This window comes from Antechinus flavipes, chromosome 2 (genome assembly GCF_016432865.1).
Source record: "Antechinus flavipes isolate AdamAnt ecotype Samford, QLD, Australia chromosome 2, AdamAnt_v2, whole genome shotgun sequence".
In the NCBI taxonomy this organism is placed as follows: domain Eukaryota; kingdom Metazoa; phylum Chordata; class Mammalia; order Dasyuromorphia; family Dasyuridae; genus Antechinus; species Antechinus flavipes.
This window is the reverse complement of record NC_067399.1, coordinates 593,025,724-593,050,499: the sequence shown is the minus strand read 5'-3', so window position 1 is coordinate 593,050,499 and position 24,776 is coordinate 593,025,724. Positions and strand designations below refer to the sequence as shown.

The 24,776-nt window shown below is 37.0% G+C and overlaps 2 protein-coding genes across 2 annotated transcripts in view; one reads left to right on the top strand and one right to left on the bottom strand.

The window, feature by feature from the left end:
• The window catches only part of TDRD1 (tudor domain containing 1), a 63,967-nt gene extending 63,397 nt beyond the window's left edge, over positions 1-570 (bottom strand). The window contains exon 1 of the mRNA XM_051973815.1: positions 525-570. Coding sequence (XP_051829775.1) covers positions 525-570 — 46 coding nt within the window. The remainder of the gene's footprint in view (positions 1-524) is intronic.
• Positions 571-5,254: 4,684 nt separating this feature from the next.
• CCDC186 (coiled-coil domain containing 186) overlaps positions 5,255-24,776 on the top strand; it is a 64,778-nt gene continuing 45,256 nt past the window's right edge. The window contains exon 1 of the mRNA XM_051981474.1: positions 5,255-5,454. The gene's annotated coding sequence lies outside the window, so the exon portion shown is untranslated. The remainder of the gene's footprint in view (positions 5,455-24,776) is intronic.

Sequence of the window (24,776 nt, the reverse complement as noted above, 5' to 3'; positions counted from 1 at the left end):
TCCCTATTAGATAATTTCAAACTGGCTGGCATTTAAGATACAATAAAACATGAAATGACTACATCTTGCTCCAAAAACTCTCCTTCCTAATTTCCTTATTGAGGACATCTCTAGTCTCTTAGTCACTTAGGTGTCACCTTCCACTTCTCAATCACTCTTACCCACCACATCTAATATGTGGTCAAATCCTGTGTATTCTACTTTCCTGACATCCCCCATATATTCTTTTAACATTGACAATGCTTTGGTACAGGTTCTCATCACTTCAAATCTGGGTTCCTGCTATGATCTTTTGCCTGATGTCCCTGCTTCAAGTCTCCCTCCACTCAACTGTCAAGAGTCATCTTCCTAAAGTTTGTCTGACCAAGTCATTTTCTTTTCCCTTTTTAATAAATTCTAGCAGATCTCCATTATCTTTAGAATCAAATATAAAAATCCTGTTTGTCTTTCAAAGCCCTACAGAATATAATCCTTTTCTACCTTTCTTTTCATATTTTTCCCCTTCTCCAGGTATTCTTCAATACTTCTGACATTGGCCTCCTTGCTGGTTTTTGGCATATGATACTCCATCGCTCCTAGCTCCATGCATCTTCTACTGGCTATCTCACTGGTTTGGTATCCTTTCCCTATTCATCTCTACTTCCTAGTTTCCCTGGTTTCCTTCAAGTTTCAGTTAAAATTCCACATTCTGCGAAGAAGCCTTTCCCTGTTCCCTCAATGTCATTGCCTTCCCTCTGAATTTTTTTCCAACTTGCCCTGCATATATTATTTAATTTGTTCATAGTTGTTTGCATATTATTTTTCCTACTGGAATGTGAGCTCCTTGAGTATAGGAGCAGTTTCTGCCTCTCCTTGCATTTCCAAGCAAGCACTTAACATAGTGCTAGGCACATAGTAAGAGCTTAATAAATGCTTAGCTAAATAAATGCTCATTCATTGGAGTCAGGCATGTAGAGATATAGGTATACTAATAGAACTATGAATTGGTCCAACCATTCTACAAAGAAATTTGCTACTATACTAAAAAAGATCTACAATGTTCATGTTCTTTAATTCAGTTATCCAGCTGTGAAATATATACTTCAAAGGAAGTCAAGTGATTTAAAAAAAATTCCTATATACATAAAATTATTTACAATTAACACTTTATTATGCAAAAAGCTGGCAGCATTGCTTGGACTCAACAGTCCAACCAAATCAGTCTTTTTACAGTTCTTTATGCAAGATACGATCTCCCAAGTTTATACTTTTTGAATTTTGGCTATCCTGCATTAGTACAGTGTTTGTGTTCCCCTCTAGCTCTTAGAATTCCTTATTTCCTTCAAGATTCAGCTCAGCTGCTCAGCTAGTACTAAGAACCATCCTGCCCGGTACTGTGCTAAATTCTGCAGATACAAAAAAAAAGGATCTGATCTCAAGAAGCTCATTGCTCAATTGGGTAGACAACATGCCAATAACTATGTTAAAAACATATCAGGATAAACTACCTATAAATTTTTCTGATCCCCAGTTCCAAATGCACTCTCTGACCAAGTCACCTTGCATCTATCTTACACATATTCTGTCTATATTTATGTACATGCTGTTACCTCCAAAAGAATGGCAAGCTCCTTGAAAGTGAGGAGCCGTTTAATTTTTGTTTTTGTATCTCTAGTACCTGGCACCCAGTAGGCACATGACAGGTTTGTTAACTGAACTAATCAAGAGTCGTTTATGACTATGGAGAAGCCGTATATGTTTCTTTTTAGCATAACACCTGGCACATAGTAGACACTAAATAGATGCTTGTAGACTAAATGAAATAAAGCTAGGGAAACAATATCCAACAACAATAACAAATTCATTCCAAATGCTGTGATATAATTAACTGTTTGGTCCCAAAGTAGAGATAGGAGGATTCATCTCCCTTCTTTGCAGAAAGGGGTAACTGTTTTGGTTGTTGCCCTTCATTCTCCAACAAAATCAAAATGACAGCTCTACTTTGGAGTCAAGATACAGTGTATCCGACCGGCTGATCAGACCAATAAGAGTTCAGAAGACTAGGAACAAATAGTACTTATGAACATCTGGAGTGGTTATGTCTCTAAATGTATCTTAAAGTTCTTTTGAGCTACTGCAGTTCTACACTTACAGAGCTACAGACATGCCATGCTGGGGAGATCCCTTGTCAGTGTCTCCAGGTGCAGCCCTGTTAATCTTCCATGAACACACCCTACACCCTAGAGAGGCTTTTCAAATAAAGAACATATAATGCAGTTTTAATAAGGGACTTGATTAATATTTTGGACAGTTTTGCTTAACTTTTTTTTTTTTTTTGTGAGAGAGTTCTCTAGGGGACCTCTCAGTTCTCAAACTTTTTACTACTGGATGATAAGGTCTTCTCTCTCAGTCCTCTCTCCAAATACACTCTTCTACAATCTTGCCCAATTTGTCTAATCTTTTATTATTTTTGCTTTATCAATTAGGAAGTTGATTTGACAGCCCATTTTTTCCCCCTGCTTTCTCAAGGTACCAAAATTTGTTATATCTCTGCTTCCCCTTTTCTTCCTTCCTCCCCATTTTAAGTTGCACGGGACCTCAAACCCCCATTTGATTTGTCCTTTTCACTTATATACACAAGGAACCAAGACCCAAACAGAGTGACATGTCCAAGTCACACCAATATAGTAGAATTCAAACAACTGCTTTCACTTCTAATTTAGTAAGCTTTTTACTGTACCATGCCCTCTTTCAAGACGAATTAAGAGCCCCAAACCATCCCAAATTTGATCTAGTTCAAGCTCCTCAGGGTCAGGTAGTTAAGCAACTTGTCAAAGGTCACAGGTTACTGGAAAGCTAGTTGGGAATGGGAACCAACTCTCCTTACTTATATTTGGGTCCTCTTCCCATCCCCCAATACGTACTGCTTTTTGACTGTCTGTAAAAAGCGTATCATTTACAAAGAGAACCTCTCCCCCCTTAAAATTTAATGGGGATACTAACAATCCTGGTTATTTTAGAAAAAAAAAATTAAACATCTACTAGAAGCCTTTAAAAGATAAACTTTCAACTAAACAAGGCAAATAATGGTCTGTATTGCAACAAATATAAATTCCAGGCCTGTTGTCGTGTGTCTCCCCAAGCTGATCCTCCATACTCATCCTAAATGAATTACAGTTACAGTGGTGCTAGTGTATAATTATCGGTCTTCAGATGAATTGTTGTTGTCTTTTTTTTTTTCCCTCTGGGAGTAAAGTAGCTGAGTTTTGCGACTTACTTAATTTTGTTCAAATTGAATAAACAAATCATTTATCTTTGCAGAATGGCTAGGGGATGGGAGGGGAAGAAAATGCTAAGGAAACAGGGATGTGTGCATGCCATGGGGGTCTCCAGCCCCCCTTTCTCCACGTAGCTCCCCCTCCCCCGTTGCCAAGGAATCTATCCCAAACCGTCTTTTACAAGGGGCGTCAAGGCCTCCCCTTCACCAGTTCCTTATTTTCTTCCCCTGCCTCTTCCAACCTCAGCCTCCTCCGGCTAGGTCCCCGGGCTTCCAGGTCCCCCGCTTTGGAGCCAGGCCCTGCTTCCCCACCTATGTGCTTGGACTCGGCCCCTCCTCCCCGACTCTTTCTTCCCCAGCCCGGCCGGCCCCAGCCTCTCCTGGCCTCCTTCATCAGTTTCCCTTACCTGGAAACGGGTTTAGGAGCCGGTCACAGTGCCCCCCAGGCCTCCTGGTGCCCCAACGACTCCTCTCCAAGCACTGCGGCGGCTTCAAACGGATACGAATCACCACCACTACACAATAGGCCACCCCCCCCAACTCCCTCGGGATTCGTCGCGCCTGCGCAGCCCAAGGGCACGTGCTGGCAAGGATGGTAGGGGGCAGCACGTGCACACTTGGGTGTTAGACGGCTGCACGTGCCAAATCCACGAGGAGCTGCTGCGCATGTGCCTCAGAATTACTTTTAAGAAGAGGGAAAGTAATTCCTCTACGTGATCCTCAACTTGGTAAACCTTGGGGCTGTGGAGTGTGTGTACAGAAGTTTCTCTGCGGTGTCTTTTGATTTGAAAACATTACAAAAAAAATCTTTTCTAAGTCTTTATATATGAATTGTATACTTAAAATTCCGTTATTTTTTTAAAAAATGTTTTCCAACTAGTCATTTTTTAAAAAGTTTTTTTATTAACTTCACTATTTTTGAACTGCTTAGCAATTCCTTACCCATAGTCACAAAGGTACTAAGTAGTAAAACTTAAGTCAAATTCTAACTTTGTCTTCTAATCCAGTAAGTTTCTCGTTGTATCCCATTTGCTTCAGGTATAATTTTATAAATGAGGAAACTGAGTCTGAGGGGATTTGGACTGATGCTAGTAAAGTAATAGCTGAAAACTGTCTTTGGTGGGATTCCAATAGACTGTAGTCCAAACAATGCTTTCTCATATTTCCCAAATTATTCATCTACTTGTTTTTTGAAACCAAGAACATCCTTTTGTTCTGTTTCAAAAGAAAAAAAAGTTTTTTTAAAATTATCTTTAGATTTTAGAAGTAAATGAAGCACGTTGCTGTCAACTTTGTTTTTCTATTTCAAATATTGTTGCAACTGTGATAGGAAATTTCACAATACATGTTTAGCATTTTTTTTACCATTTAAAACTTTTAGACTGACATTTTTCTAAGTTAAACCTTCATTCATATTCTGAGATGCAATTAATGAGTCATATACCGTCACCACCCTAAACCAAAAGGTCTTTTTAAATTGCCATAACACCTTTGGCCCAGTTGTTCACAGAATTGCCACACATCCAAGAGCATCTAATTTGGCCATTCTATTTCGAGTCCAATTAAAGAGGCTGACAGATAAAAAGGCTCCACCCCTTGAGATAGAGTGGGAGGGCTTTGGTTTGTGATTCTTTTTTATTTCTTGAAGCCCCACACAAAGATAAAGTGTATATCTGGGTGGGGAGAAGATAAAATCCCAAGGTGATTTGCTTGAGTTTTTCCAGAGGCTAAAAGGGGAGAGGAGAGGTAGGAATAACATTGCCCCCAGTAACCCAAATTTAGATAATCTAACATCTAGCAAAAACTAGGCTAAACTCGTAGCCGGGTCAACCAGGTGTGGAGGGGAGAGAGGAGGAGCCTCGTCTAATCCCTGCCTACTGCAGACAGGTTGCACGGTGGCTCAAGGTGAGCTCTTTCGTCACGGCGCTAACGCCAGGCTGATTGGCTGATCTGGAAGCCCCGCCCCTCCCTCCCAGCTGGAGCTAGTGGCCGGTTCCGCGGCGTCTAGCGTCGCCGCCATCTTTGTTGATGTGTCAGCTCCGCTGAGGTTTGGAAACCTAGGGCGGGTGAAGAGTAACGTTTCTGGCCTTCCTCACCGCACCCCCTCCCTCCCTGGTCTTCACTGCCCCTCTGCTCCCTTGGCCTCCCAGACCTCGCTATGAAGAGGCTGACAACTTAGTCGATTTCCTCGCAGCCGGGTAAGAGTCTCGGAGGCTTGGGGAAAGTAGGAGGGGAGTTCCCTGAGGGGTGCCAAGCTCGGGCTAGGAACAGGAGTCCTTGGGCTGAGATTCCCTCTGGAGGGTGCGGGTCCAGGCCCTGCGCCTCCTCACGTCCTGGGCCAAGTTCGGAGCGGGTGCGACGCGGAGGTTCTGAGGCCCTGATGGCGGAGCAAGCGCTTGGTTTTGTGTCTCCGGGTGGAAAGAAGGGGGGGAAGGGAGGACGGGAATGTCGGTAAAGTTGTAAACCCGAGACTCAGCTCTCCTTGTCCTCTCTTCCCCCTTGTCCAGACCCCTCGGGGAAGGCGGGGAGGGGGAGGTCAGATCTAATCGGAAACAAACTGAGCTTGCAGGCTGGCGAAGCGGAGAGAGGACAGGAACGGGCGGGGGGGGGGGGGGGGGGGGAGGGTGTGGGGGAGCCCTGGTGTCGCGCTGCCTGCGCCGGGGCAGCCGCTGGGAGATAAACCTTTGCTTCATAAACTATATTTTCCGTTTTCTGCTGTGGCTTTGACTCTGCTCGCGCCTTTTGGTTGTGGCGGCGTCTGTAGCTAAGGAAGCGCTTCCCCCGGATTAGGGACAAAGGGGGTGCCTGTAGCCTGCGGGTCGCTGGTGCTTTTCAGAATCCGAGGGCGGCGGAGAGATTTAACGAGCTCGTGACTGTTCGGTGAACTGTGAGCGAGGTGGGACAATTAAAAAAGTGGGGGCACCGTAAATACCAAAGTAAGTTGCACAAAGAAAGCTTGCCGTCGTAAAAAAAAAAAAAAAAAAACGGCCTGTTCTTCTGCATCGATTTGATAGATTATTTGGCATTTTTGTTTTATGTCCTGTGTATTGATTGACATAATACTTTTTTGTTAGCATGTATAAACGCCTCTGCGCTTTCAGCCCTGCTGTCTCCACCTCTTCCCTATTCAGATTGGGTGGATTTGGAGGAAGCCAATAAGCCAGTTTTTACTTAAGTGGTGTTTTGGTAGCCATTCAGGTAGAAGTTAATTCATTACTCAGTAGGGAGAGCTTTTGGTTTTATGAAATTATGCTGTCTAGTCGTAAACACTCAGGTATGTCCTGTGTCATGCCTACTACCTGGATATGTCTTGCTTAATATTTTAAGTTACTTTTTCTTTAGGAAAAATTAATGCTAAAAAAAAAAAAAAAAAAAAAACACTTTGAGACTGAACTGTGCAGCCTTCTTTTTCCCAGTAGTGTAATGTATATAGTATATTCTTTGAGTTACTTTTTATGACTTTCTTTGTACTTGCCTTAACTGATTGTAAATACTAAACATATTAGGAATACCAGTTTGTCATGATTTGCTTTTCTGAGAATAGTCACATGGATTGGATTAACGTATCTAGAAGAATGAAAATTGAGTTGAATTCCATGTTACACTAGATAGGTATATGTAAAATTTAATTCTCTTGACGGCATCATTTTTAAAGTGCCATCTCTAAGTAACTACAGTTGGATTTTAGGGAAAGCTTTGATTTAGTATTAGTCATTTTTATATAATTAATGGGCAGACCCACAATCCTATTTGCCATTTTTTTTTTTTATTGTTGGTGAATCATAAGAATGGCTCCAGTGTGGTTTAGAAACCTTTTTTTTTAATCTTTTAAAAGCACCTCTCCAAGTTTTTGACTTGTCAAGGAGCAATGAGAAATTACAGATTGAGAAATGTACACATAGGATCTCCCTCAATTTTTCAGTTTGTTAGGGGAGAAAAGCATATGCAAATAACTATAGAATGAGATGGGATGTAATCATTGATTTAAAATGAATGCTATGAAAATAATGATATTTTAGAATAAAATATTAAACAGCTGCAGTTCTATAATATTTATGCTCACAACATGAAGTGCTATATACTGTCCTATAGTACTTTTTAAGTGATTCTGCGGTAGGATAAAGCAGCTTTGTAAATGTTAAAAAACATCTGTTTTCCCTTGAAGAATTTCTCCTAATGTACAAATATTTTCTAATTGATCTAAGGACATTTTATTACAGTGAACATCTTTAGCCTATTCAATTTTTCTTTCTTCCATTTTTTTTTCATTTAGGGAGGTAAGAGAAGAAGGGAACAGGATCTATTCTGTGATCTGTCAGATTTCATCAATTCTTTCTATTTACATGTTTGTAGCATAAAGTTAAAAAATAATAAGCTGCAGCCTGATTCCTGAATTCCTCATAAATGAAATTGGCTTACTATTCTTGTTATGTTATCTTACTTTAATTATTCACATTTTGGGAGATAGTGATACATATAATATAAATCCATACAAATATGTCTAATAAATTCCTGTTATTTGTCATTCAGTGTGTTAGTTAAATTTGAGTAAGTCCCTGCCCCTGGTGAGTTTATGCTATATTATTAGAGGAATAAGTAAAATGCATGAGTAAGTAAATGAGGGTGTGTGTGCTAATAACTCCAATGAGCAGGTGTCTTAGGGAATTACAGAACAAGTTATTCTCCTTAGATCAGTCTATAGAAACCATCTCTCCTTTAAATGCTCCGAAAAGACAATAGCATACTTAAGCATCAGCAAATAAGTTGTACCCTCTTTTTATGGATGAAACAATTAGTTTCCCTTCCATTTACAGCCTGTTCACATTCTAAAAAGTGTTGTCTCAGGGATACACATTGCAAATAGTTTTATCTCAGATTTTATTCTGAGAAAGGGTTCATAAGCTTCACCAAACTGCCACAGGGACACATTCCAGTAAAAAACAAAACAAACAAACAAAAAATCCTACATTCTATCTTAGGGAGATGCTTGGGGGCCTAAGAAATTAAATGACATGCTTAGAATCTTGACAAAAGGACTTGAACCTATGTTCTCTAGCTGTAAATTGATTTTTTTCCCCAACAAATTTTATCACTTACTAACAAAGGGGGTAGAGGAAATTCCTGAATAATTTACAAACTTAAAAAAATTCCTAAAATATAGTTATATTGTGGATTGATTGACCACTAATTTTATTCTCCCCTCTCCTATAACGAGGAATCTTTCACAAAATGTTTAACATAATGTCCAGCCCTTAGTTGACTTTAATATCTGTCCACCTGTTTCGATCTTTCTATACTCGTGTTCCCATTTTGAGTTTGTTTATATATATATATATATATATATATATATATATATATATATATATTATATATATATATATATATATATATATATATATATATATATATATATATATATAAATGTCATACAGACAATCTAAGAAACTTTGTTAATTATAAGGTTTAAGTACAAACCAGAATTTGTTGTTTGTTTTTCTTTTGTTTTGAGACACTTCCTGAATTGAACCTAGTAATTATAAATGCACAAGTTGGGATTCTGAAACATGAGTTGAAAAATATTCAATAGGTTTTTTTGTTGTTGTTGTTATTTTTGTCCTCTAGGTTTACTTAATTGAAGGAAATGCTAAATTTCAGTGAGAGGTGTCTGAAAATAATTTTTCCCCATCCAAATTCACAGTGGAATGGATCCCAAGTTAAGAACCCCTAGACCTAATAAAAAAAAACAAAACAAAACAAAACTTTGAAAACTGAATTATCATAACTTGAGTGATAATTTAAAAGTTTTTTTTGAGTAAGGTAAATGTTATCACATAATGAAGAGATGCTTTAGTCAGGAAGACTTCATAAGTTCAAATGTGGCCTTAGGCACAAGGTGTGTCACCTAAGGGAAGTCACTTAACCCCAAGTTGGGTAATGAAGAGTCAGACATGAGGGGGGGCTGGAGATTAAACTAAGGCTTTTCAGGATGGTTAACCTGGCAGTCGGGTGTGGATTGGATTGAAAAGAAAAGAAAGAAGGGAGCAGCTAGGTGGTGCAGTGGATAGAGCACCAATCCTAAAGTTAGGAAGACCCGAGTTCAAATCTGGCCTCAGACACAATACTTAATAGCTATGTGACCCTGGTTAAGTTACTTAATCCCAGTTGCCTCAGGAAAGAAGGAAAAAAAGGAAGGAAGGAAGGGAGACAGAGGAAAGGAAGAAAGAGAGGGAGAAAGAAAGGAAGGAAAAGAAAAGAAAAGAGATGAATTCTAACAATATAGAAAAGAGATTAATTAGGACTAGAGTTGGGTAGTAACAGTGAGGGAGGGTAAATAAAAATGGAAATTGTAAGGCACAGATCAGTTAGCTCGACGCTGAAATACAGAGAAAGAAAGCCCTATTCTGGGAATAAGAATACTCATTTTCCAGAGTTCAAATGTGATCTCTGATACTTCCTACCTGCATGACCCTTGACAAATCACTTAACTCTGCCTCAGTTTCCTCATCTGACAGGAAATAGCAAATCACCCTAGGGTCTTTGCCTCAATTGAGGAAATGAAGAGTTGGTGGTACCTGAAACAACTGAACATAATAATGAAATCACCTGAGTTAATCACCCAATTAGATTAAGAAATTAAGGAAACACTGAGGGAGGTTTTGAGCCAAATTGGAAGAGTACTTGCCTTATTAATAAAAATAGGGAGTTTAGTAAAGCTCAGGGTTGCAAGCAAAAAATGATTTTTTAGAAATGTCAAGTTTGATAGCTAGTATAGCATAGTGAATAGAAAATTGCTCTGAGGAAAACTTGGGTTCAGATTTTACCTGGGACGTGCTCGTATGTTGGGCATGACACTTAACTTTCCTGTTGCCCAGATGACTTTCTAAAACTAAATTTTAGAATAATTACTGATCTGCATTGTTTGATAGTTCTTTAACTAGGATCTCTCTACACCTATGAAATCATGAATCTGACTGAAGAAAAAAGGAAGTACATGAAGGAACTTTGGATCACCAACATTAATAAGCTAGGAGGAACAAAAAAGGCCAATAAAGGAGGAGATGTTTTCATAGAGTCAAGAAGAGAATAATAAATTGCAGAAGTCAAGGGAAGAGAGAATAACAAAGGACACCTTGCCCGTATTAAAATACTGCTAATAGTAGTTAAACCTAATAGTTTAAAGAAAAAAAAGCTGTTATATTTGCCATTTTAATGTGAATTTGCTGTCCTTAGCAAAATTTCAGTAAAATGATAAGGACACAAGAGATTTCAAGAGTATTGGGGTAAATGAGTTATGTGTTACTTAGGGACAATGATGTATAAGGCAGTATTTTTGAGGATTTTGCCTACTAAAGGAAAGAGATATTTGGTTTTGTTTTTTATTTTTAAAGTTTGTTTTTGTTTTGCTTTTAAAGTATAGGAGAGCTGAATATATTATGTATTCAAAAGAAGGAGTTAGAGAAGGAAATGGAAAACATACAATATGGAAGTAAAAATATCTATGAATTGATGATTTAGAGGGGAATGGGAGCAGATAGGATTAAGAGTGAAAATGAGAACTCTTTTTTTTATGCTTTCTCTGCTACTAGATTGCAAGTTACGTTATTTCACAATCTTTTCTTTGTATTAGTTGATTTTACGTTTTACTTCAAAAACATTTTTATTTTGAAGGGGAGAGGAAGAAAGAGAGGGAGAAAGAAAGGAAGGAAAAGAAAAGAAAAGAGATGAATTCTAACAATATAGAAAAGAGATTAATTAGGACTAGAGTTGGGTAGTAACAGTGAGGGAGGGTAAATAAAAATGGAAATTGTAAGGCACAGATCAGTTAGCTCGACGCTGAAATACAGAGAAAGAAAGCCCTATTCTGGGAATAAGAATACTCATTTTCCAGAGTTCAAATGTGATCTCTGATACTTCCTACCTGCATGACCCTTGACAAATCACTTAACTCTGCCTCAGTTTCCTCATCTGACAGGAAATAGCAAATCACCCTAGGGTCTTTGCCTCAATTGAGGAAATGAAGAGTTGGTGGTACCTGAAACAACTGAACATAATAATGAAATCACCTGAGTTAATCACCCAATTAGATTAAGAAATTAAGGAAACACTGAGGGAGGTTTTGAGCCAAATTGGAAGAGTACTTGCCTTATTAATAAAAATAGGGAGTTTAGTAAAGCTCAGGGTTGCAAGCAAAAAATGATTTTTTAGAAATGTCAAGTTTGATAGCTAGTATAGCATAGTGAATAGAAAATTGCTCTGAGGAAAACTTGGGTTCAGATTTTACCTGGGACGTGCTCGTATGTTGGGCATGACACTTAACTTTCCTGTTGCCCAGATGACTTTCTAAAACTAAATTTTAGAATAATTACTGATCTGCATTGTTTGATAGTTCTTTAACTAGGATCTCTCTACACCTATGAAATCATGAATCTGACTGAAGAAAAAAGGAAGTACATGAAGGAACTTTGGATCACCAACATTAATAAGCTAGGAGGAACAAAAAAGGCCAATAAAGGAGGAGATGTTTTCATAGAGTCAAGAAGAGAATAATAAATTGCAGAAGTCAAGGGAAGAGAGAATAACAAAGGACACCTTGCCCGTATTAAAATACTGCTAATAGTAGTTAAACCTAATAGTTTAAAGAAAAAAAAAGCTGTTATATTTGCCATTTTAATGTGAATTTGCTGTCCTTAGCAAAATTTCAGTAAAATGATAAGGACACAAGAGATTTCAAGAGTATTGGGGTAAATGAGTTATGTGTTACTTAGGGACAATGATGTATAAGGCAGTATTTTTGAGGATTTTGCCTACTAAAGGAAAGAGATATTTGGTTTTGTTTTTTATTTTTAAAGTTTGTTTTTGTTTTGCTTTTAAAGTATAGGAGAGCTGAATATATTATGTATTCAAAAGAAGGAGTTAGAGAAGGAAATGGAAAACATACAATATGGAAGTAAAAATATCTATGAATTGATGATTTAGAGGGGAATGGGAGCAGATAGGATTAAGAGTGAAAATGAGAACTCTTTTTTTTATGCTTTCTCTGCTACTAGATTGCAAGTTACGTTATTTCACAATCTTTTCTTTGTATTAGTTGATTTTACGTTTTACTTCAAAAACATTTTTATTTTGAAGGGGAGAGGAAGAAAAAATTAGGTGGTTTCTTAGAAAATGAAGGGGCTTGCTTAAGAAAGAAGCACCCACCCTTACAGAGACTGAATTAAAGAGAAACAAAAATGATTATTCTCCTTGGGCTTTTAAGTGCTTTTTAACAGAGAGCATCAAATAGTGATATGGAAAATTTGATCGGGTGTTTTTTTTCCCCCATCCAATCTGGTTATAGAGAAGAAAAGAAGTGAATGAGATTTATCTAGGATCAAAAATTGTTAAGATATAGTTATAATGGGATGAAAAATTCTAGTTATTAGCAAGAGTGTAGGCAGAAGAAAAACTGAAAACTGAGTGGATGCCCATCAACTGGAGAATGGCTGAATAAATTGTGGTATATGAATGTTATGGAATGTTACTGTTCTGTAAGAAATGACCAGCAGGAGGATTTCAGAAAGTCTTGGAGAGACTTACATGAACTGATGATGAGTGAAATGAGCAGGGCCAGGAGATCATTATATACTTGAAAAACATATGATGATCATTTCTGATGGATGTGGCCTCTTCAACAATAAGATGAACCAAATCAGTTCCATTTGTTCAATAATGAATAGAACGGAAAAAACTCTGGGAAATGAGTGTGAACCACTACATAGCATTTCTAATCCCTCTGTTTTTGTCCACTTGCATTTTTGATTTCCTTCATAGGTTAATTGTACATTATTTCAAAATCCGATTCTTCTTGTGCAGCAAAATAACTGTATGAATATGTATACATATATTGTGTTTAACATATACTTTAACATATTTAACTTGTATTGGTCTACCTGCCCTCTGGGAGAGGGGGTTGGGGGAAGGAGGGGAAAAATTCGAACAAAAGGTTTGACAGTTGTCAATGCTGAAAAAAAAAATTTACTCATGCTGTAAATAAAAAGCTATATATAAAAAAGAGAGAGAGTATAGGCAGAAGACTGAAGCCAGAAACAACTAATGAACTGAGAAAATAGGCAGAGGTTCAAGGGGACTGAAAGTCACATTAAGATTGATGAGCAAATTCTACAACAGGGAGATGGGGAGAAATGAAAGGATTTAGTCAAAATGGGCAATTTTTAGTATTTGATGTCTTGGAATTAGGATAGCTCTTATTGAGGTGGTATGGCTTGGTAGTGTTTGGTTAAAGCAGAGTAGTGATGATAAACAATGGAGTATGGTAGAAGATAGTAACCAGATTGGAGGAGGAGATAGTATAAGTGACTATTCAGAATTTAAAAATGAGAAACATTTGACATTGGTGGAATAATAGATGAAGAGCAAGAAAGAATTACATATCAACCTTTTTCTGCCTTACCTTTTGAGGAGAATTGGAGGGAGTGATCTCCTTTTGGAGAATGATTTTAGGAAAGTGTTATCATTGGTTTTCCTTGTAAAAGACAAATATTAAGTTGACACAATCGTTCATTTATAATGTAGTTTCAGGAAAAGGTAAATCAGATTGCCTTCAAATAAAATACTGTAAATTTGACATTTTAGTGTTTAGCAGCCAACCATATAGGATTAGTTTAAAGGAATAATGATAAAAATGTATAATAGCAGGAGGTTTACCTTGAAAATGTATTTCTGGTTCCTATAGTTGGGGTATCATATTTCTTGTGATAGTGTTCAGTATTATCAATTCCCAGGTTAGAATGTGCTTTACTTTTTCTAATTTCTTAAGATCAAGATTCTTATTTTAAAAAATTGTAGATTAAAAAAAAACTTATTAAAGAAATACTTGTTCACTCGTTTAACACTTTATTAGAAGTGAGATTTGTTTAGGTCTTAAGTGAAATTACCGGGCAAAAAAGTCACTATGAAACAATTATTTTATTTGGGGGGCGCTACGAAGGGTGTTTTGAAATAATTTTAATAAACACATAAACCTCACTGACCAGTTACCTACAGCTGATGAGCTCCAGTAAGAGCGAAACCACTTCCCACTCCATTGAAATAATTTTGAAGTGTGAATTGGTCCTGTAGTACTGTGTCATAAAACGGAACTGAAATGGAAGATAATGGAATTATAAGATTATATATGTTGAAGGTTTTAAATATTCTATAACATTTTTCCTAGATACAAAAATTATCTCAAGTCAGCAAAGTCAGATTTTTTTAATCTCATTTTTCAAAATTGTGTTTATTATTAATTTGGGGGTGTATAGACATTTTCCAAATTCTGAATATGTGACCTAAAAATGTGCCAAACCTAAATTATATGTTGCCACCTAACCCTCCTGCTGACTTTGGACAATTGCCAGACCATTTTGGGGATCTATTTGATTCCAACATCTCTTAACTCCTTTCTTTATCTTCCTAAGGATTATAAATACACCTTATTCCTTTCATTTTATTCCTTTAATTATTGCTCCTCCCCCACTAATAGTGATTCAAGTCCATTTCAAAAATTTCAATTCACACATTGAATACTATGTGCAAAACCCCGTATTCTACATTAAGAGAGTCTGAGATTTGGTTCCTCATTTTAAGGAGTTTAGAATCTAGTAGGGACATTAAAAGATGCATAATAATTATATAGTACAAAGAGAATATGGCAATTGCTTAAAAAAATGTAGTAGTATAAATATTTGAGGAGGAAGATACCATTACTATGGATTGATGGAAGAGGAAAATTAAGAAAAATTTCTTGGACCAAGTTGGTAATATTTGAGCTACATGAAATTTCACTATGCATTGAAGGGGGAGAGCCTTTCCTACACAAAAGGAAAGTCGATAGTAAAAGCATGAAAAGGAAAAAGGGTTTGTGTTTTTGAAACATTGATTCATTTTTGACTGCAGTGTTATATGCCTAAAAGTAAAATGAAAAGAAGAGATAGATTGAAGCCAGATTGTGAAGAGCCTTGAATTCCAGACTAAAATGTTTGAACTTTACTTAGGAAGTAAGAGAAAGACATTGAACAGTGGAGTGATTTGATAATATCTATGCATTAGAAAATTAATCTGAGAGGGATGTGTAATATAAATAGGATTATGGGGTAAATCAGAATGGAAAAAGATCAAAAGATTCCGGAAACATGGAAGGGAATGATCCTCCTAAGAGATAGATAGGGTTAGAACTTGGGTCATGGTAGTGGTAATGGAAAGAATAAGAAGGATGTCAGATTTGTGGAAGAAGAATCAATCGAGCACTTATTAGCACTTACTATTTTGTTAGGTGCTGGGATCCTAATCAGAAGTGAGATAGCTTTTGCCCTCAAGGATCTTGCCTTCTGGGATGAGAAGGGAGACCCGAATGCTTACACTTAAGCAGGGTAATTTTGGGGGTGGAGTGTAAACCAAGACAATAGCTCTTGAGCGGAATCTTGAAGGAAATTATGCATTTCAAAATGTCGGAATAAAGAAAAGTATGGGGATCTACAGCTAGTACAGAAGTATAGAAATGTTCTGGATTAAAAAGACTTTAAGTAGACTTAGATTGGAGTATGGAGGGGGTGAGACTTAACAAGACTAGAGAGGCATGATGGAGTCAAGTTATGAAAAGCTTTAAGTGCCAAATATGAGTTTATATTTGATCTAAGAAAAAGCAGGATGCTGGTGAATTTGGTGAGGAGGAGAGGTGGCTTGGTCAACTACACTTTGGGAAAATTGTTGTTGACAATTGAATGTAGAGGGTGAATTAAAGAAAGAGCCTGGGCTGGATTACTAATTAGGAGGCTACTACTGTAGTGTAGGTGATGTGATAAAGACTGGGAACTAGGACTTGAAAAACCAATTAAATATTGAATGAAAGGGGATAATCTCCTTATCTTTTAAACTATGTGATAAGGAGTATAAAATATGGAAATTTGAAGGTGAGATTTTAGTGTGCTTTGGGATAAATTTACTTTTTTAAGTATACCTGTGACTTCCTTGTAGAATTTAGGCATTTGGAAATGCAATTCAGCAACTTTGGAAGATAATTTAGAAGACTGGGAAGTTGTCTAGAGGTGTCTAGTAGTTGTCATTGAAATTTTAATGAATAGATTTAATTTCCAGGCAGTTGAAAGTGACTTAAGGGCAATGCTTTAGATTTATTCTATTTGTTGGAAGACAAAAAGGAGAGACCACTGAGGCAAAAGAACCACTAATGTTGTGTTACCATCATAACTGACATTTATAATCTATTTTAAGTTTGCAAAGTATTTTATTTACACTATTCCTTTGAATCACGAAAATCTGGAGAGAAGAGAATGTCTGGGATTGGTTCATTGTGAAATATTTGAGAGAAAAAAGCTATGAGATTTGAAGATTAGAAAGCTCACAGGTGATCTTAGAATAGAAAGCAAATTGAAAGAGGCTGTAGAGGTATCGGGTTTCCCATTTAGTAGTTAGTTTATAAATAAGTCTCTTGAATGGTCCAAGTGATTTGATCTAAAAATTATGTAGTGACTTCTTAAGTAGTAAATAATTTTAAAGAATATTATGAATAGTATATTAAAATTAAAATAGTAAGATTAAAATTAATAGTATATTAAAATTACAATATATTTTGTTATTATTTTGAAAGAGGTTCAAGGAACAAAATCAAATCCTGGACACTTTACATGGGATAAGTATTATAAGTCGGTTTTTTTTTTTTTTCTGGAGACTAAATGAATCAATTAAAAACTAGACATTTTCAAGAAATATGGTATTTTGGATTATGTTTTCAATCTTGAATCAAAGAATAAAGAGATTATGCAGCAAGCAGTCTATTGGTTATTAATATGTGAGATGCTATTTATAGAAGAAATAGTAATACCCTATGAAGTCAGAAGCTCTTGTGTTCAAATTCTCTCTTTGACAGTGTTTATGTAACTTGGAGTAAGTCACTTAATGTCCCTGGGCCTTGGTCCAGATCTTTAAAATGGAGACCTTTTAGCTCTGAATCTATGATTTAATGAAATAGCTGCCATATAATTAAAGGGAGATGTGGGGATAGAACTCAGGAGAGAATTTAAGGCTTTAAAGAGATTGGTGAATTATAAAAGTGATCATGGAAGCTGTTAAAGTATATATGTTTTCTAATAAAGAGATTATAAAAAGATAACTGAAAAGACAGGCCTTTAGGTTATATCCATAGGTCAATGGGGAAGAAAGAAAAGATGACATTGTTTACATTCCACATTAGCCTCAATTTCTTTTTGGATAGGCTTATTAGCTGGATATAGGGAATATATATGCCATGATGTAGTATGCTTGGATTTCTGCTAGGCATTTGACAAAAGATCTTCTTAGGCAGTGAATGGAGTGAGTAGATGGCTCCAAAGATCTGTCCTTGTTCCTGTTGTTGTTCAGTCATTTAATTGTGTGCAACACTTCATGACTCTCTGAGCTGGACTGTCCATTGTTTTGTTTTGCTTTTTTGGCCGAGATTCTGGAATGGGTTTGTTTTTTCTTTCTCTATTGGATTAAGCCAGTGGTAAAGAGACTTGCCCAGAGTCACACAGATAGTGTCCCAGGCCAAATTTGAACTCATCTCTTCCTGCCTCCAGGCAGGTGTTGTATCTGAGCTATCTAGTTGCCTGTACTTTTTAATCAGTGATTTGGATGGAGTAGATAGTGTTTTTATCAAGTTTACATGATTGCATAAAGCTGGGAAGGATAGCTATGATATTTTCAGAGACTAAATCAGTATCCAAGAATTTCATTGTTTGAATGAAAGCTACACATCATAAGAGAAGAACTTCAAGTTGTATATTATTCATGAATGGCAAGTATAGAGTTGTTTAAAGTAACCCTAAACATCGGTTTCATATTCCATGATGGCATTATAGAAGACACATTGTCACTACCCAATAAATGTCCTTGAGGACTACTGACAACATTCTAGGTCATTCTTACTCAAGTAGTTTTTGATCTTTGATAGATTACAAAAAGATTCAGTGAAGAATTTCAAGATTAAATTCAGACTCATAGATTTTTTTCCCCCAATTATTTTTATTTTCCCTAGTTACAAGTAAAAACTTGTAAGGAGGTTATACATGTTCATTTAAAAAAAAAAAAAAAACAAAAAAACATTTTCCTGTATTGGGAGAGAAAAATCAGAATGAAAGGGAAAAACTGAGAGAGGCAGAAGAAAAGGAAAAAGAAAATGAACATAGCATGTGTTGATTTACATTCAATTTCCACAGTTCTCTTTCTCTGAATTTTGATGGTATTTTCCATCCAAAATTTATTGGATTTGCTTTGGGTTATTGAAGAAGTAGCAACTCTGTCATCGCTGATTATTGCACAATCTTGCTGTTGCTATGTATGATGGATTCCTGGTTCTTCTTATTTCACTTAGTTGATGTAAATCTTTCCAGGCTTTTCTAAAATCAGCCTATTGATCATTTTGTACAAAACAATAATATTCCATTATGTGATGTTCTTTAAAATATAATGGTTCACCAGGAGATCATTGTATACCTCAACAACGATACTGTATGAGAATGTATTCTGATGGAAGTGGATTTCTTCGACAAAGAGATCTAACTCAGTTTCAATTGATCAAGGATGGACAGAAGCAGCTACACCCAAAGAAAGAACACTGGGAAATGAATGTAAACTGCTTGCATTTTTGTCTTTCTTCCCAGGTTATTTTTACCTTCTGAATCCAATTCTTCCTGTGCAACAAGAGAACTGTTCAGTTCTGCACATATATATTCTATCTAGGATACACTGTGACATATTTAACTTGTATAGGACTGCTTGCCATCTTGGGGAGGGGGGGAAAGAAGGGAGAGGGGAAAAGTCAGAACAGAAGTGAGTGCAAGGGATAATGTTGTAAAAAAAAATTACCCAGGCATGGGTTCTGTCAATAAAAAGTTATATATGTAAAAAAAACAAACAAACAAACAATGTATTTCTTAAATAAAGGCTTTACCATGAAACAAACAAAAAAAATAATGGTTCTCTCTGAGCAGGTTTCTTGGGGAGGTTTTCTGGAGGCAGCCTTAGTTTCAGTTAAAAGTAATAATCACCTCAAATGGAGCCAGCTGATAAAATCCAAACGTTTATTTTCTTCTTTCAAAATAGCCCAGTTAGTTTTTCTTAGAGGCCTATCTTTTTGCTCGGTTCCAAGAGCTCTGCAGTTGTCCTTTGTGCCTCTGCTTTCTTCAGCCTCCAGCCAGCACAAAGGTGGAAGATGGAATGAATCTGACTCCATCTCTGAGAGTGGGCTTGTGGGTTTTCTCCTAGAGTCCTCCATGTCTGGCCCTGAGAGCTTCTTGCTTATATGCGCTCTCTAAAGGTGTGAACACAAGCATTGTTTCTATCAGTTCCACTTAGTACCTTGTTTCAAGTTATGGCCCATAACATCTGCTTGTAGGATCAGATCAATCATACTGAACTATGCTAAATTAGATAATTATTGTCTACCAACTCTAATGAGTTAACACTTTGTAAGGATTCCAACACTATTACTTTCAAATACCATAACTTATTCAGCCATTTCAAATTTATAGAATATTAATTATACCTATGTTCCCTGGTTTCAGTCATGTCCAGCTCTCATGACTTTATTTGGGATTTTCATGGCAAAGATCCTGAATGATTTGCTATTTCCTTTTCCTATCATTTTACAAATAAGGAACTGAGACCGAAGGGGGTCAAATGACTTGTCCAGGATCATACAGCTAAGAATTTGAACTCAGATCCTCTGGATTCCAGGGCAGGAGCTCCATTTACTAGCTGCCATGTTATATTTGGAAGGAACCATAGAAACATAATTTTGCCTCTTCCTTTTCCAAAGGAGGAAATTAAAGCCAAAAAGATAGTGACTTTAGTCAAGATTATACAGATAATGATGGACCTCTTCCTAATATATTTCAAGTATAATTATTTCATATTTTTTAAAACATTCAGCTATTGCCTTGACTAATGCATGTCTGATAGGTACAGCTACAGAGATATATAGAAAAATACTATACAAAACACCACTGTAAGAACACATCTGATCAGACTTCTTCATTGGTTCAGGGTAATTTGCTACTACAGTTAATGGGAATTAAATCTCTTAGTGGCAGCTCAGTATCTTAACTAAACCATACGATATAGAATTTCCTTTTGTCTTAATCTCTTCAGTAATATACTACAAACCATATTTTAAAATGGAAGATTTCTGGAAGTGGCTAAATTACCTTTCATTGTATATGAATCCTTAAACTTCATTCCTAGGAAAAGAAGTAAAGATTATAAAGAATCATCATGGCTTCATCAATAATAGATCATACCAAGCTAACATTATGTGTTGTTGGTTTTTTCCTGACAGTCACTAAACTGGTAAATCAGAGGAATGTGTTGATATAACTTACTTTGGCAAAGGATTTGATAAAGCTTCTTTCAGAATTCAGCTCAAATCCCACGTTCTGTAGGAGGCCTTTGTCAGTCCTCCCTTTGCCATTCATCTCCTCTTCCCTTTTCCTCCCCTAATATCTTTCTTTTGAGATTACTTTTCCTTTACTTGTATATATCTTTTATGGACATAGGTGTCTCTCCGAAAGGGAATTTCTTGAGGGCAGTAACTATGTTTTTATCTTTCTTTGTTTTCTCAGCTTTTAGTAAAGTGCTTCGCACATAGTAAATCATTGTACTTGTTGACTGACTAAACTCTCCCTAGTCTCATTCTGGATTTTCCTACTCTTGCTTTTCAGCTACATGCCTGCTGCTGGCTCCCTAAGACAATTTTACCTTGAGGCTGACTTAATAATTGATGAGTCCCTCCCAGGAACCTCCAGATCTTGAGAAGATTCAGCCTGATTGCTAATTCTCTACTATTGATTGTCCCATTTACACACCTGGCCCCCTGGAGATGATAATCTATTTCGCTTCATTCCTCAACTCTCATCCCATCATATCTTCCCCATGCCAGAGATACTATATCATATCTGTCATTATACAAATCCCATCCTCCATCCCCCACTGTATGCTTCTGTCCTTAACAACCCAAGCCCATCAACATCCCCCTCAACTTATACCCACCCTCCTATTATGGTCTCAGGAATGTGTGTTCCATAAATAACTTGCTTTCTTCATAAATCTTTTCTTTTTTCCTTCCATCTTGTCATTCCTCCCTTTCCACCCTAGACTTTTTCCTGATGACTCAGCTTTCCTGGACATCTTTTCAACACTTAACCCTTCTACTCATTTTCACTCATTAATACACTCCTCCCTCCCCCAACCCCCCTTTGCTCCTCTCCATTTCACTAGATGTCAAAGAAGAATTGGAATATTCTTTGCTTTCCATTGCTGCTTCCAGATTTCATCCATCCCTTCTACTTATATCATTTAGTAACTTCTTTGTTGAGATTAATTTTGCTTATCCCCAACTCTTGACCTCACACTAGAGTTCTGCAGCACACATATTGATAACTCCCTCAAACATTCTCACTTTCCATTTCCTAAACTCTATTCTGCTCATCCACCCTACTGCAGCTGGTCATTTTCTTTGATCTTGCCATCATTTAGAGTTCATGTTCATGAATTCTGAAATACCTTTTCCTGATCATAGTCTGTAGTTATTTCATCTTTTCCTCTATCTTACAACTCTAGCCCTGTTTTTAGACTCACTGTAATTCCCTATCTCTTCCCTCTAGTTCTTTCTCATTCTGTCTTGGTTATACTCTCTATTATCTTCTTCACCCTGACCCCATGGTGAACCAATTCAATTCTTCTCTGTCCGCTATACTCAAGAGCCTTGATCCCTTCCCCTATCACTGATCTTTCCTCAGCTTTGAATTACTCCATCATTTATTATCTTCACCACTATTCATGTGTTGTTGAAAGAAGATGAAGAAACCACAAAACCATGCTAACTTGAGTCCATATTTGTTACTTAATCTCAACTGAGCGTGTCATTGAGACAAGGTAATCTTCTTACACCTCTCTAGTAGATTCACTATTTCACATCATGTGGCCTTTCCAGTTCTTTTATCCCTCTTCACTTTCCATTGTTCCCCTCCCTTTCTCCTGAAAAAAAAACTGATGCCTTTTGGAGAGATCTCCCTTCTATCTCATCTCATCCATCTCACATCACTCAGATTCCTTCTCCACGCTCTCTTTCATCCCCTGTCTCAGATGAAGGTGGCCCTTCTCCTTTCCAAGCTAACCCCTTCTATGTTACATATGTGATTACATTCCATCCCATCTTTTTTTAGTTCACTGGCCCCCTTTTCATCCCCACTTTTTCAGTAATCTTCAATCTCTCTCTTTTGTAATGGCTTTTTTGCCCCTGCATATCTATGCCTCTTTTCCCCATTCTCAAAAAACTCTCATCTCCCTTTTGTAGCTGAACTTCTTTTAAAAAGCCATCTATATTCAGTGCCTACACTTCTTTTCCTCTCATTCTTTTCTTAACTCTGTAGTTTGGCTTTAGACTGCATCACTCAATTCAAACTATGGTTTTCAAAGTTAGTTATCAGTAATCTTTTTGTTGTGAATATAATGGTCTTTTTTCAGTCCTCATAGTTTTTCACTTCTCTAGAACCTTTAATTACCCTTATTCTCTCTTTGATACCTTGTTCTCTTTAGGATTTTGTGGCACTGCTCCCTCCTGGTTCTTCTCCTGCCTCTGACTGCTCCTTTACATCATCTAAAAGTGTCTTCTAAGGTTCGGTCCTGCTCCCTTGTGAATTCAATTATCTTCTCCATCCAAATGATTCTCATCTGTTTATCCAACTCTGTTTCTAGGTTCATGTTTCCAGTTACCTATTAGATATCTTCATTTGGATGTCTCTTAAACATCTTAAATTTAACATGTCCAAAATAGAATTCATCTCCCCCCTACCCCTCAACCTTTCTTTTTTCTTACCTTCCTCTCAGTCTGACCCAGATTTGGCAATCTAAATGTCATCCTCAATTCTTCGCTCTTAACTCTGTATGTGATACCTGGTTTTGTCTATTCTGTCTCCTCAGCTTCTTATAAACATTCTCATTCTCCCCCCCCCCCCCCCCCCAAACACTGCCACCTCTCTAGTATGGTTCCCTCATTGTCTCAAACCTGGACTATTTGCAGTAGTCTTCTGGATGTTGCTTCAAGTCTTTCTTCACTCTGGTCCCTTTTCCACTCTACTGTCAAATCGTTTTTCTAATGTTCAAGTCTTTTTCAGTGGCTTTAAACAACTCTACATGACCTCTTTATTTTACATTTTCTCCTTCAAGGACATTATGATATTTGACAGTGGCTTCCTTGTGATTTCTGAGATATGTAATATTTTGTTTCACTATTCTATGAATTTTCAATGATTGTCCTCCTTCCCTTTTTCCCCTCCTCCCTTGCCCAGAATGCTCTTTCTCCATGTCTCTGCCCCCTTACTTCCTCCCAGGGTCAGCTAAAATCTTACCTTCTGGCAAGAAGTCTTTCCAATCTCCATTAATGAGGTACCCTCACTTTACCCTGTAGAAATCTTGTTTATATATAATTGTTTGCATGTTCTCTCCCTGACTAGATTGTGAGCTCCCTGAAGACAAAGGACTCTGCCTTTCTTTTTGTATCCCCAGTGCTTTGCGATTTTCCTAACACTCCAGTAGATAATTAATTTTTAAAAAAATTGAATAACTATTAATTGTTCTGCATCAGTTGCTATTTTTTAAAAATCAAAGTTATAAAAATTTAGTAATTTCTCTTTCATCCTTAAGTTTCAGGAAAATTGTACCATTATGAAATAAGATGTTGGAACATAAATTTCATGTTAAACAATTATTCATTGTAAACGAGGCAGTTCAGTGGGTGGCTACCTTAGTTATACTCCTCAGATCAATTATCTATTCTGTCCTCTTTCCTTCTTGTCTCAGATGTCCATTCCCTTTTCTTAACTTATTACCCATACCTCCACTTTTCTATCCTATCCTCTTTAGCTTAATTCAGGACTATGCTATAAATAATCCTTCTCACTCTTGCAGGCCACTTTCATTAATTCCACTTCACTGACTCATTTTCAAAGGAAATGTAGAGTAGAATATCCTGGGAATCTGAACCCTGTGTGGTGGTGGTGGTGGTGGTGGTAGTGTGTGTGTGCGTGTGTGTTTTAGGGGGGATTGTTTTGTTTTTTACCATTTTTTATCTTTGACTTGGATCAAGACTGAGGTGGCTTACTTATGAAATATAAAAATGACAGGCAGCTGGGATTGTAGCTAACACTATATTAGTGGTAAAACTCATGGAAACAATTCAATGAACTGTGTACTGATTTAGAAAACCACAAGTGAATATTATCTGTTTTCATTTGTTTTGTTAAATATTTCCCAATTGCATTTTTTTTCTTTCTTTTTTTGCTGAGGCAATTGGGGTTAAGTGACTTGCCCAGGGTCACATAATTAGGAAGTGGTCTGAGACCAGATTTGAACTCAGGTCCTCTTGACTTCAGGGCTGGTGTTCTATCCACTGTGCTACCTAGCTGGCCCTCCAATTGCATTTTAATCTGAA